This window comes from Plecotus auritus (assembly GCF_963455305.1).
Source record: "Plecotus auritus genome assembly, chromosome: 1".
NCBI lineage: Eukaryota > Metazoa > Chordata > Mammalia > Chiroptera > Vespertilionidae > Plecotus > Plecotus auritus.
In genome coordinates this window covers 49,126,036-49,141,380 of record NC_137770.1, presented here as the reverse complement: position 1 = coordinate 49,141,380, position 15,345 = coordinate 49,126,036, and the positions used below count along the sequence as shown (strand labels likewise).

General features: G+C 41.7%; 1 protein-coding gene across 1 annotated transcript in view; it reads left to right on the top strand.

The window, feature by feature from the left end:
- The window catches only part of MAP2K1 (mitogen-activated protein kinase kinase 1), a 77,323-nt gene that overhangs the window by 46,915 nt on the left and 15,063 nt on the right, over positions 1-15,345 (top strand). Inside the window, exons 4-5 of the mRNA XM_080664562.1 lie at positions 1,298-1,375; positions 2,135-2,186. Coding sequence (XP_080520688.1) covers positions 1,298-1,375; positions 2,135-2,186 — 130 coding nt within the window. The remainder of the gene's footprint in view (positions 1-1,297; positions 1,376-2,134; positions 2,187-15,345) is intronic.

Sequence of the window (15,345 nt, the reverse complement as noted above, 5' to 3'; positions counted from 1 at the left end):
TCTTTGGTGGACTGACCCGATCCACCATTAGGTAGTTGTGCTAGGGAGTTTATTATGACTAAAAGTGAAATATATTCAGGGTGGTTAGTGTGCTTTTGAGAATCCACACCTGTACTGTTTTCTTTCTTTTTTATCCTCACCCAAGGAGTGAGGATATTTTTTCCATTGATTTTTAGAGAGAGTGGAAGGGAGTGGGGAAAGGGATGCAGTTGTTTCCATCTTAAAATACCCTGGTGGGATTCCCATCCTTCTGCCTCCATAAAGTCAACTCTTGGTTCCTTGGTGGGGCTCTGTGATCTGGCCACAGCTGACCATTTCCATCCTGATCCATCACTACATTTCTTCATGTATCCACAGTGAAATGAACCACTTGTCATTCCATGTAATTTAATGCTTCTGTGCTTTTGATCTTAGTGAAATACACTGTTCTTTTCTCCCCTTGCTCCTCTCCTGTTCCAGGTGGGAAAATCATACTCATTCTTTGAGTAAGATTTTAGCTCAAATGCCATTTTTAAGTCAGAATTACTTTTCCCTTCTTAGGCACATCTACAATACTTTTCTATACATTTATTTTTTTATATTTTATTAAGAGATGTATATTTTCCATGTTAGTTTGTAATGTTATTGAGAGCAGAAACTAGGTCCTTTTCATATCTCTGTCTGCCATAGAACCTGACATAGCCCATAGCACTTGGTAGGATTTGTGGAATGAATGTATTGATTTCTGACATTTTAAGCATTTTCATTAATTATGATTTGTTAGGATAGTACCAAATGCAAGTTGTGACTTATATGATGGTGATAAAATGGCTAACATTGATTGAGCACTTACTGTGTGCTAGACATTTTTCTTCATGCTTTCTATGATTAGCTTCTTTAATACTTATAATAGCCCTATGATTATTATAATAGCCTTATAATTATGATTACCCCCAATTAATAAGTTGTTTAACTTGGTGGTCAAAGTCCCCTGGATAGTAAGCAGCAGAGTTGGGATTCAGATTTAGACAATTTGCCTTTAGAGACTGCACTATAGTGTCAGTACAGTGCAAACCACGTCATTTTTTTGACTACTGAATTAGTAATTTAATGATTATTCATAGATTTGAGTAACTTTATTTGATTACCCCCCCCCCAATGTTTTACATTCATATAATATTTGATATCTGGAACAAACCAGAGGGTATCCTTCTAGGAGGATTTGCTATGTATGTGATTCACTTTCCTCATGAAGTTTAACACTTGAATGAATAGTTAGAAACATTATCACTAAATGGGTTGGTATTCTTTTTCTTAGGATGGGGGTTCCTTGGATCAAGTCCTGAAGAAAGCTGGAAGAATTCCTGAACAAATTTTAGGGAAAGTTAGCATTGCTGTGAGTATATTGTGAACTTTTCCTTCCAAGTCCCCTCATTGATAAGTTAATGACTTGGTAGGAAATAGACAAGGGAGGAAGCTAGGAAGTCAACAAGGTAAAGTTTGTAAGAAAATGGGGTTTACTCATTAGAATATTCCCTATGCAATTCTCTCTCTCAAATTAAAATTAGAAAAGTGACCCTATGATAAAAATCTATATCTTGAAAAATACGATAAGGTATCCAAAAGAATTCTCATTTGTGGCATCAGAAAGCCTCTTTTTCATTGCCGATTTAGAAAGAAATTAATTTAAACAAAGTGATTTTTAAAAATAAATATATTTTTTATTGATTTTAGAGAGGAAGGGAGAGGGAGAGAGAGACAGAAATATCAATGATGAGAGAGAATCATTGATTGACTGCCTCCTGCATGTCCCCCACTGGGGATTGAGCCCTAGGTGTGTGCCCTGACCAGAATGGAACTGTGACCTTCTGGTTCATAGGTGGATGCTTAACCAGTGAGCAACACTGGCTGGGCCAAGTAAAGTGGTTTTTAATGTTTAAACTTGCAATAATTAATTTTACTTCAAAATAAAACTCTATATGCCATGTAAAAAGATGGTTTCTTGATAAGGGAGGTTGAAAAAAACGAATAAAAAATAAGAGGAGGCAAATTTGTGATGTTAGATAAAATATTTTCTAGGTCATTTTAAAATAGAGATATTGAGTATTTTTTAAACACCACCATTTCCTATCTTTTCACATTCTCTTTCCTCTAGGTAATAAAAGGCCTGACATATCTGAGGGAGAAACACAAGATTATGCATAGAGGTAAGAACTTACTTGCTAGTTGTTATTTAAAAAAATTTAGCTGAAATGTAAAAGTTGTTGCATCCTCTTTTGTGTTTTGGTGTAGTAAAGGCCATTTAATAATATTTTTAATTTTTATTACAAGTCTTTGGCTATTTAGCTTGATGGCTGGAACAGCAAGTTCCACCCTCTTCTTGGTCTGTTGTACACCTGTTACCTGAAGCTGTAACGGGCATAAAGGGCAGCAAGCTCATCACAGAGACTCTGCTAGAATTTAGTTACCCAGCCCCCAGTGTCATTGACTGCTTGCTGGACTAGATTGTGTATAGGCCCAAAGCCATGACTAAATCTGAGTTTGACTGCATGAGATTGTGGTTTTAATTACATTACAAAACACCTAGGTTCTAAAGACACTGATGACTATATGTTATTGAGGATGTGGAGCAGTTGGAACTCTCAGATACTGCTGGGAAGGAATGTAAAATGGTACAGTTATGTTGGAAAACAGCTTATCAGTTTCATAAATGTTAAGCATGTACCTACTATACATTCAGCTATCTCATTCCCAGGATTTACCCTAAAGAAGTGAAAGTAGCCCAGCTGGTGTGGCTCAGTGGTTGAGCATTGACCTATGATCCAAGAGGTCACGGTTTGATTCCCAGTCAGGGCACATGCCTCGGTTTCAGGCTTGTGCCCTGGGAGGTGTGCAGGAGGCAGCTGATCGATGATTCTCTCTCATCATTTCTATCTCTTCCTCTCCCTTCCTCCCTCTGAAATCAATAAAAATATATTTTAAAACAAACAAACAAAAGCGTATGTCCAGTCAGGGACTTGTACATGAATATTCATATTAGTTTTATTTGTAATAGCCAAAAACTAGAAACAACCCAAATGTCCATCAGTGGTTGATGCATAAACGAATTGTGTTATATCCATAAAGAGGATACTACTTAGCAATAAAAAGAATAAACCATTGATACATGGAACAATATGGATGAATCTTAAAAGAATGATGCCTAGTGAAAGAGACAAAAAACATATACTATGTGATTCCATTTATATAATTCCAGAAGTTGCAAATCTGTAGTGACAAAATGCAAATCAATTGTTGCATAGGGAATGAGGGGAAGGGGAGAACAGGAAGAATTATAAAGGAACATAAAGAAACTTCTTGGGGTGATAGATATGTTTATAATCTAGATTGTGGTGATGGTCACATTTATTCATCAAATGATATACTTTAAGTATATGGATTTATTATATTAAAATTATATACCAGTAAAGCTATAAAAAAAACAAAAAGCAAAAAAGTAAGTCAAGTTGCTGAAAACCAGTGATAAAGAGAGAGTCTTAAAAACAGCCAGGGAGCCCTGACTGGTTTGGCTCAGTAGATAGAGCATCGGCCTGTGGACTGAAGGGTCTTAGGTTCGATTCTGGTCAAGGGCATGTACCTTGGTTGCGGGCACATCCCCAATAAGGGGTGTTCAGGAGGCAGCTGATCGATGTTTCTAACTTTCTATCCCTTTCCCTTTGTCTCTCTAAAAAATCAATAAAATATATTTTAAAAAAATCCAGGGAAAAGGACAACCACTTTAGAAAATAGTTTGGTAGTTTCTTTAAAAATTAAACTGCACTTTTCAATATTGACCTAAGAGCAATGAAAACATTTGTTCACACGAAGGCTTATATACAAATGTTCATAGCATCTTTATTTCTAATAGACCCAATCTAGAAACAAACTGTTTATCACCGCGTGGGTAAACAAACAAATTTTGATATATTCAAACAACAGAAAACAACTCAACAATAAAATTGAACACTTTTGATAAACACAACTTGGATAAATCTCAAAAACATTCTATGTGAAAGAGGCCTGACACAAAAGAGTACATATTGTATGAATCCATTTATATGAAACACAAAGATTCGTGCAAGAATAGGCCTTCCTTCCCCTGGCTGCCGACACCTGGCACCCAGGCCTTTGCTCTGGCCGCCTTCTTCCACCTTTGCTCCGGCCCCAAGCCGCCTTCCGCCTTTACGCGCTGCCCAGAGGCCTGGAGCTGCTAGGGCGGGGCGGGATGCCTGTGTCATCGCATGGCAACGGCGCAAGCATCCCGGCCCAGCCGCCAGCATCTTTGTTGCGTCAATTTGCATACTCCCTCCTTATTGGCTGTGGGTGCCACCATCTTTGTCATGGAGTGATGGCCAATTTACATATTCTGTCTTTATTAGATAGGATTCTAGAACAGAGAGAATTAATCCACAGTAACAAAGTAAATCAGTGATTACCTGAGGGTCGGGGGGTGGGGTAGGGATGGTAGCGTGGGGATTAACTTCAAAGGGGCATGAGGGAACTTTCTGAAGTAATCAAAATATTAAATGTTGATTTTGGTGGTGGGTTCATAGATATGTACATTTTTTTTTTTCAAAATGCATCAAATTATACACTTAAAATGCAGAAATATAAGAAAACCTTCTGCTTTCTAATTGCACTGGCTATCATTTTGTCCTCTCTCCACTGATGGGAGTTATGTTATGGCTTAGGGGAAAGCAGTTTTCCAGCAGTTTATGGCCCTTAATCTGTGGTTAAGATCTGAATTCCATGTTAGAATATTTTAGTTTATTCCAGGAAATATGAGCAGCTAAAAGGAGAGGAGGACTGAATATTTCTTGAGCAAGTGCCATATTATGTGCTCTATGCTAGTTATCTCATTTGTTATTCACAATAACTTTGTGAAATAGGTATATTTTTCCTATTTTACACTTAGAGAAACCAAAGCTCACAGAGTTTAGAGGACTTTCTCACTAGTCTTTGAGTTTCTTTAAATCGGGAAACATGTCTAATTTATCTAACATAATTGCAGAAAAATAGCTTCTCTTAGAGAGTTATTATGGGTGTTTGTGTGATTGGGTTTTGTTGGAACACATAAGAATCAACAGTGAAACTGGGCCAAAAACCCATGTCTTCTACTTTTAACACAGTCATTAATCTAGTCCTATGTTTTTTTCTACCTCTGCTTTCTCTGTGGTTTTGACAAAAAGTTCTAGCTTTATTTCCATTCTGGAGAGAGGAAGGTTTCAGCTCATTCCTGGAATAACCAGCTTGCTTTCCCCTTCAGCCTGGTGCTGCCCCCACTTTCCTAGGAATTTCTTTTCTGGCTTCACCAGTTAATGCTCTTTGGCATAAAGAGCTGCTTTGTGAGCCAGATAGGTCTCTGGATAGATGTCTTTGGTGAAGAGTTCACTATTTGCCAAAAAGGAGAAGTCACTAGAAGGACTTCTCCTGTAAAATGCAGTGTATGTGCAGGCTGGCCTGGCCTGACTGCTCAGCTCTTCAGACTCCTGCTGTTTGTGGGTCTTCTCAGCTCTTCAGACTCCTGCTGGGAGGCCTGGCCTGTGGAATAGCACTCTTTGCACAGGATTCATGAGCAAGAAGTGCAATAAGTTAGGGTGAGAATGAGAGAGGCTGCCTGCCTCTGTCTTTAGGTCTCCTTGCTGCCAGTGAGTTCTTCCTCTGGTCTAAATACTATATTCTTTCTTGATGAAACTTAAAATTCTGTTCTTCACATTCTGTCTGTGAAGAAAGATAAGGAAGAATAAAGAAGCTTTTTCTCTGCCTCAAATTTTCACTAATCCTACTTGTTGATACTGAGTTGCTGGTGATAGCTTAGTGATGATTTCAATTAGCTTTTGCTGTGTAATGAACAACCCCCAAATTTAGTAGTTTTTTAAAAAAAAACCAATTTATTACTTTCTATAATCCTGTGAGTTGGCAGGGCCTATCTCCCCATGTTTTTACTCATCCTCTGGGAGGTTAAAGCCCTTGCCTGTTCCCATAATGGCCTTAGGGTTTTAGTAGCAAGAGGGGTAACCCCAATAGTCAACCACCATGTAAGGCTCTGATTATGTCAGGTTTGTTACTGCCCTGTTGGCTAAAGCAAGTTACGTGGCCAAGACAAGATTCAGTGTAGTGGGATAGACTCTCTGTCTTGTTGGGAGGAGCTACAAAATGTCATGGCCAATTTTTTCACTCTGTCACAGTGATAAAAGCTCAGGGTTTGAATCCTCATTATGCTACTTACTGTGTAATCTTGAGCAAATTATTTAACTTTTCCAAACCTCAGAAAAATGGGGAAAATAGTGCCTGTCTAAAGGGTTGTGAGGATTATCCTATATAATAAAGAGGTAATATGCAAATCACTCCAACACACAAGATGGCTGCCCTCATGTGGTCACAAGATGGCCACCACAAGATGGCCAGCAGGGGAGGGCAGTTGGGGGCGATCAGGCCTGCAGGGGAGGGCAGTTGGGGGTGACCAGGCCTGCAGGGGAGGGCAGTTGGGGGCGATCAGGCTGGCAAGGGAGGGCAGTTAGGGGGACCAGGCCAGCAAGGGAGGGCAGTTGCGGGTGACCAGGCTGGCAAGGAAGGGCAGTTAGGGGTGACCGGGCCAGCAGGGGAGGGCAGTTGGGGTGCCCAGGCCTGCAGGGGAGGACAGTTAGGAGCAACCAGGTCAGCTGGGGAGGGCAGTTGGGGGCACCCAGGCGTGCACGGGAGGACAGTTAGGAGCGACCAGGTTGGCAGGGGAGGGTAGTTAGGGGTAATTGGGCTGGCAGGGGAGCAGTTAGGTGTCAGGGTGGCAGGGGAGCGGTCAGGGGTGATCAGGCTGACAGGCAGAAGCGGTTAGGAGCAATCAGGCAGGCAGGCAGGCAAGTGGTTGGGAGCCAGCAGTCTTGGATTGTGAGGGGGATGTCCGACGGCCCGTTTAGGCCCAATCCCTGTAACGGGCAGTTGGACATCCCTCGAGGGGTCCCAGATCGGAGAGGGTGCAGGCTGGGCTGAGGGACACCCCGCAACCTGCTGTGCATGAATTTCGTGCACCGGGCCTCTAGTTTGAAATAATGCCTACAAAGTACTTAGAGTAGTGCTTGACACATAGTAGATACTTAATAAACATTAGCTGCTATTTAGCAGATGAATTGGTATAGCTTTTTATGGATTACCAGCAACAGAAACCAGCCTAACTTGGTTTAAGCTTCTCAAAACTTACTCATTAGAAGGATCTTGGGAAAGCTCAGAGAATCCTTTGAAAAGCTGAACCATAGACTTTGGTAGGACAGGGACCAGGGCTACTCGGGTTGGGAAAGTGGGTCACTCAAGCAGAACAGCAGCTTCCCGCAGTCCACACTACTGCTGGGCCTCCCGGGGTGGGGGGTTTGTGGGCTCAGTCACCTCCCAGAGGGGTCAGGGGTCAGCGCCTGTGAAGCATGCACTCCCAACAATCATGCAGGTATCAAGGGAACCACCCCTCCTGTTGTTGAGTGTTGGAGGCAGTTGGCACCCTGTTACCTAATCTAGCATGCAGAGATGACACTCAGGATTTTAAATTATTAGGTTGAAAGTGATTTCTTTAGTGTGCCCTGCTCTAAGTAAAACTAATGTACAAAAATAACTTACAACGTAAGTTGCTCCAGGGGCAATTCTTTACTTTTTAAAAAATATTCAGTACAGGATCTTTCAACTGTAAATTTTCATAGAATCTTCACAAAGGCAAGCAAATCACAATTTGACTAAAACATTTATTTATTTATTTATTTATTTTTTCAAATTTTTATTAAGGTATTATATGTGTACATATCTTACCATTGCCCCCCCCCACCCCACTCCCATACCTGCCCTCACCCCCCAATGTTTTGCATCCATTGGTTACTCTTCTATGCATGCATACAAGTCCTTCAGTTGATCTCTTATTTCCCCCACCTCTCCCTAACCTTACCGCTGTAATTAGACACTCTGTTTGATGCTTTACTGCCTCTGTAACTATCTTTTGGTTCATCAGTTTATAATTAAAACATTTATTTTTAAGAACGTGTCAGTGATACAAAAGTAGGCATGCCTGTACTTACAAATTACTTTTTAAGTGAGAAGAAGTAAATAATGTTATTTGGGGGGAAGACCAACTGTTTCAGGCACCATTTATATAGTGTTTTATATTTTTTTCAACTAGGTGAGTGTGTCTTAGGCCTAATGAGAATTACCACCTTGGGTGTGCACATGCTAATTTTCCTACCTTTCAAATGTCTTTATGCTGGATGAGAATTTAGAGAAAGAGCTCCCCTGGCATCATCCAGTTCAGTGCTTGACCACTGATTGGCTCTGATTGGAGTGCCTGCCCAGTCATGGGCCAATCATTGTGTCAGTGGACTAAAGTAGTTTGGCTGGCTGTCCTAGGTTATAAAAGCACCTCATTGCCGGAATAGATGGGCCTAGTTGACATCCTAACTGAAACACTTGCTGTTGGGGAAGAGCATATCCCAAATGAAAAAGAGGACTTCTCCTACTAGAAGATGGGGAGGAGGAACGGATGCTGAAAGCAGGCAAATTAGAAAAAAAGTTTTCCATTATAAATACTATTAAGCATTGGGTCAGAAAGACAAAAAAACTACTTAACATAAATCAAAACAATATTGAGCCTTTTAGGCAAGAGTGGACAAACTGTCGGCCTGCAGGCCAAATGTGGCCCGCTGCCTATTTTTATATGGTTGCAAGCTAAGAATTGTTTTTCAGAATTTTGTGACATGATCATTGTGTGAAATTCACATTTCGGTGTTTGTATATTAAGTTTTATTGGGACACAGGCATGTTTATTTGTATAAGTGTTGTCTATGGCTGCTTTTGTGCTAATGAGAAAGTTTGTGAAAGAGACCATGTGGCCCTCAAAGCCTAAAATATTTGCTCTCTGATTGTTTACAGAAAAAGCTTCCTGACCACTGAGTTAAGGGGAAGAAGAATCCCCTGACTGAGGAAACTGGAATTGAATCACAAACTTAGATTTAAGGTTATCAGCTTTAAGTTCTTAATGAGCCCTAGCTGGTTTTGTTCAGTGGATAGAGCGTCAACCTGCAGACTGCAGGATCCCAGGTTCGATTCCAGTCAAGGGCACATGCCCGGGTTGCGGGCTCAATCCCCAGTGGGGAGCGTGCAAGAGGCAGCCAATCAGTGATTCTCTCTCCTTCTTCCTTCCTCTCTGAAATTAATAAAAATATTTTTAAAAAAGAAAAAATAAGTTCTTAATGAAAACATGATGGATGACATAGGTAGGAAAGGTTTTTTCCCCCCTGACCCTGGAGCTCTGAAATGAATTAGCTACAAAGGTTTCTGTGCAGTCTTTCCTCTTACTATGGCAGGAGGTCGAAGGTCCACTTCATCCAAAGCTGACCCCCAGGTAGTTAGGTTAAACTGTGTGTGTGGGAGAGGAGACTAGGATACAGCTCTGTTTCCGACCATTTAAAGCAGTGATTTGCATTGTTAGCAGTGATTTGCATTCTTCTTAGCCCACTCTAATTACCAAGGTTTTATTTTGATCAAGACCCTGAAGAAGCATTACATGATTTAGTTCAATATGAAGTTCATACAATTTAGCTCATAAATTATTTCTGCCTTGGAGTTGCTGGCTGATGATCAATAAATGGCCAAGAACTGTTAAATTATTCCTCAACTTGTTTTTCTTTCCCTTCTATCAGATGAAACAGTGTGTAGCCTGTCTGATCTTTATGCCCAGTATTGAATTAGTGGCCCGAGCCTGCCACATACTGGAAAGCGAGCCTAGATTTTTGAGCCAGACTGTAATTGGAACAAACCAGATGACTCTTTAGAACTAGAGTAGTTTTTACTTTGAGGCCATCCTGCTTGGAGTCCATTCCAAAAGAGTTCCTTATTGCTCAGGGTAAAGTTTTATAAAAACAGGAATGTCTTGAGTCAGAATGAAATTTAAAGTTTCTCTGGAGACTATTAAGAGTTTTTTGGACCCTGTTCCTTTGGGACAGATGGGTATCCAAAGCACCTCATGGGTATCCCAGCAGCAGCTTCCAGAGGAACTGGGTCCTCAGCCACAGTCAGGATTTCAGCTTCTGATTCTTCCTCTCACTTCATTCAGACTTGTTGTTAGCAGTGATAGGCAAGATCTGTATTGGCCTGAGATTTTCATTGTTTTGTTATTGTTTTACAGGCTGTTTGGTTATTAGATTCACATGTAATGAGTTTCTGTGACCTTTGCAAGTTATTTCCCTGCCTGCCAGGCTTTTTCTGAGATGTTGCCAGGCTTAACTGAGCAGAAACTCAGGGTTGCCCCTGAGGCTGCACATAGGATTCTGTCCTGAGTACAATCCTTGTGTGTGAGTGTGTGTGTGTGTATGTGTGCCTGTGCACGCACGTGTAGATATTGTCTGTGTCTTGATTCATAAGTTGGTCCATGTTTCCAGGAGGCGGTCCTGGCTGTACCTCTTCTTCCTTTCCCCACCTGTTTCATCCCCTAGCCATGTGGTGACAGCCTTAAGGTGGCAGTGAATCTATAGGGATATCAATTTCTCTGGACTTTGTCTACACTACCCCACCTTACACATGGAGAGAAACAGTGGCTAATTAGAAGCTGGCGTTCAGTATGCTGGTCCCTTACTTAGAAATGAGAGTCACGTTCTCTCTAGAATTATCTCAGCTGCTAGACCCACAGCGATGATTATGGCTCCAGATGAGTTTGTCTTTCTCGTTCCTCAAGTGAGGCAATGGGAAGCTGGAGGAGGGAGAGTGCTTCCTCAAGGCCTTTTAGGAGAGCATCGTGGAGGAGGTGGTCAGTTTCTACCTGAGGCATTGGCTAAGGAAGGAGCACTTCTTCCAAAGTGGGGAGAGGATTTTCTCAGTAGACTACAGCAGGAATGTCTGTTACTTTTTGCTTACATTTGTTCTTAAATAGGCAAACACACTCTTCTAGTGCTTTTCTTTAGGAGCTTGTCCCAAGGTAGAAATTTCTGTGTCCGCTCCAGAGCTGTGAATGACTGGTGAGTGGCCTCTGGACCTCCTTTCCAGACTTCTTTGTTGAATCATGCTGAGCTGTGACCCAGGTAATGCCTTATTTTGGTGGAGCTTGGGTTTCCATAAATGCAGTGATGTTACTAGGAATTTTCTCCTACTCCATTTAAAAATGAACAAATCTCCAGCCTGCCTCTACCTTTTCTATTCCATTGTCTTTATTTTCCCTCTACTCCTGCTGAGCAAAGTAAGTAGGTCTTCAGCAGGTCAAACAGGTTTTTAGCTAATTTTTCTTTTTTTGAATGGCAGATGAGTATTCAAGATAGCCAACATTGTATTCCTGTCCACTGGGGTTGATTGGCTTTCTGATAGATTTGTGATATGTTTGTGTGTGTGTGTGTGTGTGTGTGTGTATGTGTATGTGTGTGTATACACACTGAGTGGCCAGATTATTATGATATCTGAACGCATAATAATCTGGTCACTCAGTGTATATCCTATATAATAAAAGGCTAATATGCAAATTGTCCCCTCAACCAGGAGTTCGACCAGCAGGCAGGCAGGCCAACCGCCCATGTCCCCTCCTTCTGGCCAGGCTGGCCAGACCCCACCCATGCACGAATTCATGCACCGGGCCTCTAATATATATATACTGAGTGGCCAGATTATTATGCACTCAGAGATCATAATAATCTGGCCACTCAGTGTATATATGTATATAATTGATTTCAGAGAAGAAGGGAGAGGGAGGGAGAGATAGAAACATCAATGATGAAAGAGAATAATTGATCAGCTGCCTCCTGTATGCCCCACACTGGGGATCAAGCCCACAACCCAGGCATGTGCTTTGACCAGGAACCAGACTGTGACCCCCTGGTTCATAGGTTGACACTCAGCCATTGAACCACATCAGCTGGGTGGAAATACACTACTTTAAGGCATGTTCTTTTAATGGAAAGGTTGTTTTATGATCTTTGGCAAGGAACTTCACTTGAGCCTTAATTTCCATATCTGTAAAATGGGGATGCTCTGCCAAATATTATTATGGTTATTAGAAATGAGAGGTCAGGGAATCTAGAACCCATAAGCATTTTCCTTTACTGTCCCTCTTTCCTTTTCTTCCCCCTTTTCCTTTTCTTCTCCTCTTTCTCTCTGTTTCTCTCTTTAGTGTAATCCCTATTTGTATTGGTCTGGCTTTTATTACATCCTATTTTTAAAATTTACACAGTTTCTTAGAATGGTGTTAGTGAAAGCCAAGTTCTGACTCTTGCAGTATCCTCTCTTGTTTAATTGTCAGCGTTTGTGTGCTGTTGGGTCAGATATGAGTAGTGAATTTGCAGAGGGGGGTGCTCAAAGTCGAGAATAAAAGCATTTCAAAATTAATGCATCTTGGGAGGGAAAAAAATTTTTTTAACGCAGATACTGGACTTGGTTGCAAAACTCTTGAAAGTGATGAGAGATAAAAACAGCTGCTTGTTAGGACCTGGAATGCATGCTTCGAAGGCTCCCTGTTGAACTCAGTTGTTAATCGGAAGGAAACAACCTCTATCTAGTTCCTCCTGTTTCTTGCAGTTAGGCTTGTCAAGGCGGATAAGGAGCTGGAGCTCAGAAGGAAGCGTGCACTTGCTAAGCCAGAGCAGAGAATTATTTTCTCTCACAACCAGATTTCAACCTACCCCAAGTCAGATCCTATTCCCAGATAAAGCTTGTTATGTGAGTGACCCTTTCCCCAACCACAACTTTTAAAAATTGAGATTTTTTTGGTGTACAACATAATGATTTGATATGTTTATATATTGTGGAATGATTACCACAATAAGTTTAGTTAATATCTATCACCATACGTAGTTTTTTTTCTTGTGATGAGAACTTTTAAGATCTATTCTCTTAGCAACTCTCAAATAGACAACACAGTATTTGTTAACTATAGTACTGTTACATCTCCGGGACTTACTTATCTGATAACTGGAAATTTCTACCTTTTGACAACCTTCACCCACAACTTAATGATGGCTTTTCTGAAACTTTGGAGTACAACTCACTAGGATTTGCCATTTGATCTGTTGGCTAGAACCCGATTACCTAGGTTCTGGACAATCAATCAAGAGTCTATGAGTTCTACTCTAGCCTCTGCCATTAGTTCACTGTGTAATTGTCAGGTATCTCCTGGACTCTGGACCTCAGTGTTTCTCATCTCCACAAAGGGTTTTTAATGCTTACTTCACGCATTGTTGTGAGAATTAAAGGAGACACTATATTGAAAAGGCCTGGGGGGAGGGGGAGAAAGGCCTGGCATAGTAGGTGCCCTTTGACCCAGAGCTATTGTGGCATTTTCCCATGTCTGCTAGGCTTGCTGGCCTCCCATCCTCCCACCCTAGTCTTTCAGTTCTATTCATTTTGCTTAGCCTCGGGGGAGGCAATGAGGGGAGAAGGCTGGAGCCACTTTTTAATGCTCTTGGGGAATGTTGAGTGGGAAAAAGAGGTTATAGGTCATGGCTAATTGAAGGATTTGGGATTTTCTCTGAATTTTAATTAACTTTGCTGCTTAATTAGCTCCCCGAGGCCATGGATAACTGGAGGTGGCTCTGTGGAGACTGTTTCTTGACTTATCAGGGTCAGCTACCTTTCCCTTCTCTTTCTTCATCTTTAGAGAAGGGTTATTAAGGGTCTGCCAGGGTTGCTAAGAAGAGGTCATTTTAAGCCACGAGTCATTATTTTAAAATCTCATTTGCCTTTTTCTTTAACCTTTAACTCTCACTTATCCAAGATTATCTTACTTTTGAATTCAGCCATTGTCACAGATGATCCAGAGTCTAGTGTCCAACTGTCCTCAGATTGCTTCTCTGGGGCCCCCATTTCTTCCCTCCATGTCTTCTCTTCTGTTTCTCTTCCGCTCCCCCTTGCCTGCCCTGTTCCTCTGCCCTTCTGTTCCTCCATGTTCTACCTTCTTCCATCTTGCCTCCCCGCCTCTAATAGGTAATGCATCTTGTGATATCAGCCTAACCTAAACCAAACATAATGAGATTACTCAATCGTAGCACCCTATGGGGGCTGATACTCACCTGCTTTATCTGCTTGATGGGGCCTTGCCACCTTGGCATCGGTCCTGGCTGGTTAGAAGGATTTAGACTAGCTGAGTCCATAGTGCCCTGGCCATTGCTCTTACTGTCACACACGTGTGCATGCGTTCTGGATATTTGTTTGATTCTGTCTCTAGTATCAGTGGCCTTAGCGACAGGGACTGTGTCCTTTTTACTCACAGCTCAGTCCAGGCATTCTATAGGTGTTTATAGAATTAAAAAATGACCTGCAAACTTACTTAATTCAAATCTCTTGTTGTAGAGGGGTAGAAAATGCTTAGAAATTAAGTTGAAGTCATATGTTCTTGCGGGGGGGCGGGAGGGGAGGGAAGGGGCTTTGGTTATTTCTGGGGCAGAAAATATCAGAGAAGAACATATTTTCTTCCTCTTGGTTTTCCCTAAAACCTCCTTGTTTGTTTTTGGAGGAAGGGTGATTACCTATCCTCATTGTTGCAGAGTCTGAACAGGACAAGAATATCAAACTTCAGCATCTTGTGGGTTTCCTAGGGAGGCTTGTCAGCCTGGGAGCCTAGTGGGGTGGTGGACGCTTCCTTCAGAATGCAGCCTAGCCCACCAGGTGCTGAGGCTTCTCCTAGACTCACTCTCTCTTTTTAAAAATCACTATTATTTTATTGATTTCAGAGAGGAAGGGAGAGAGAGAGAGAGAGAGAGAGAGATAGAAACATCAATGATGAGAGAGAATCATTGATTGGCTGCCTCCTGCACACCCCCTACTGGGGATCGAGCCTGCAGCCCGGGCATGTGCCCTTGACAGGAATCAAACCTGGGACCCTTTAGTCTGCAGGCCAACGCTCTATCCACTGAGCCAAACCAGGTAGGGCCCTAACCTCACTCTCTTGATATTGAAGGGTCAAAAAGAGAACCCAAGGCCTGGAGAACCCAAGTAGGGAGGGACTGGGCCTATGATTTGAACAATATTTAAGTTGCTGGTAGGAAAGACATGGGAGGAAGCCAATTAAACCCTGGGCTCCTGAATTAAGTAAGTTTGCAGGAAGTATTCCACGTTGGGAAGGGACTCAGAAGAACTAGGCATCTAGAAGTAGAAGTGAGAAGGGTGGGTGATGGAGGAGGATGCTTTAGATGTGTTATATTGTAAATCAGCGAGCCAACATGAGATGCCTTAATAAGCCAAATTTTGGAGTCCTTTATTACACTGGTGGGCTTAGAGGAATATTGTATCCAAAGTCTAAGCAAAACATGGAGGAAGCTCTCTCTATTTATACTTTTTTTAGTCCTTTGTCTTCCAAATTTGGAATGAGACTTTTGGACCTTCTGA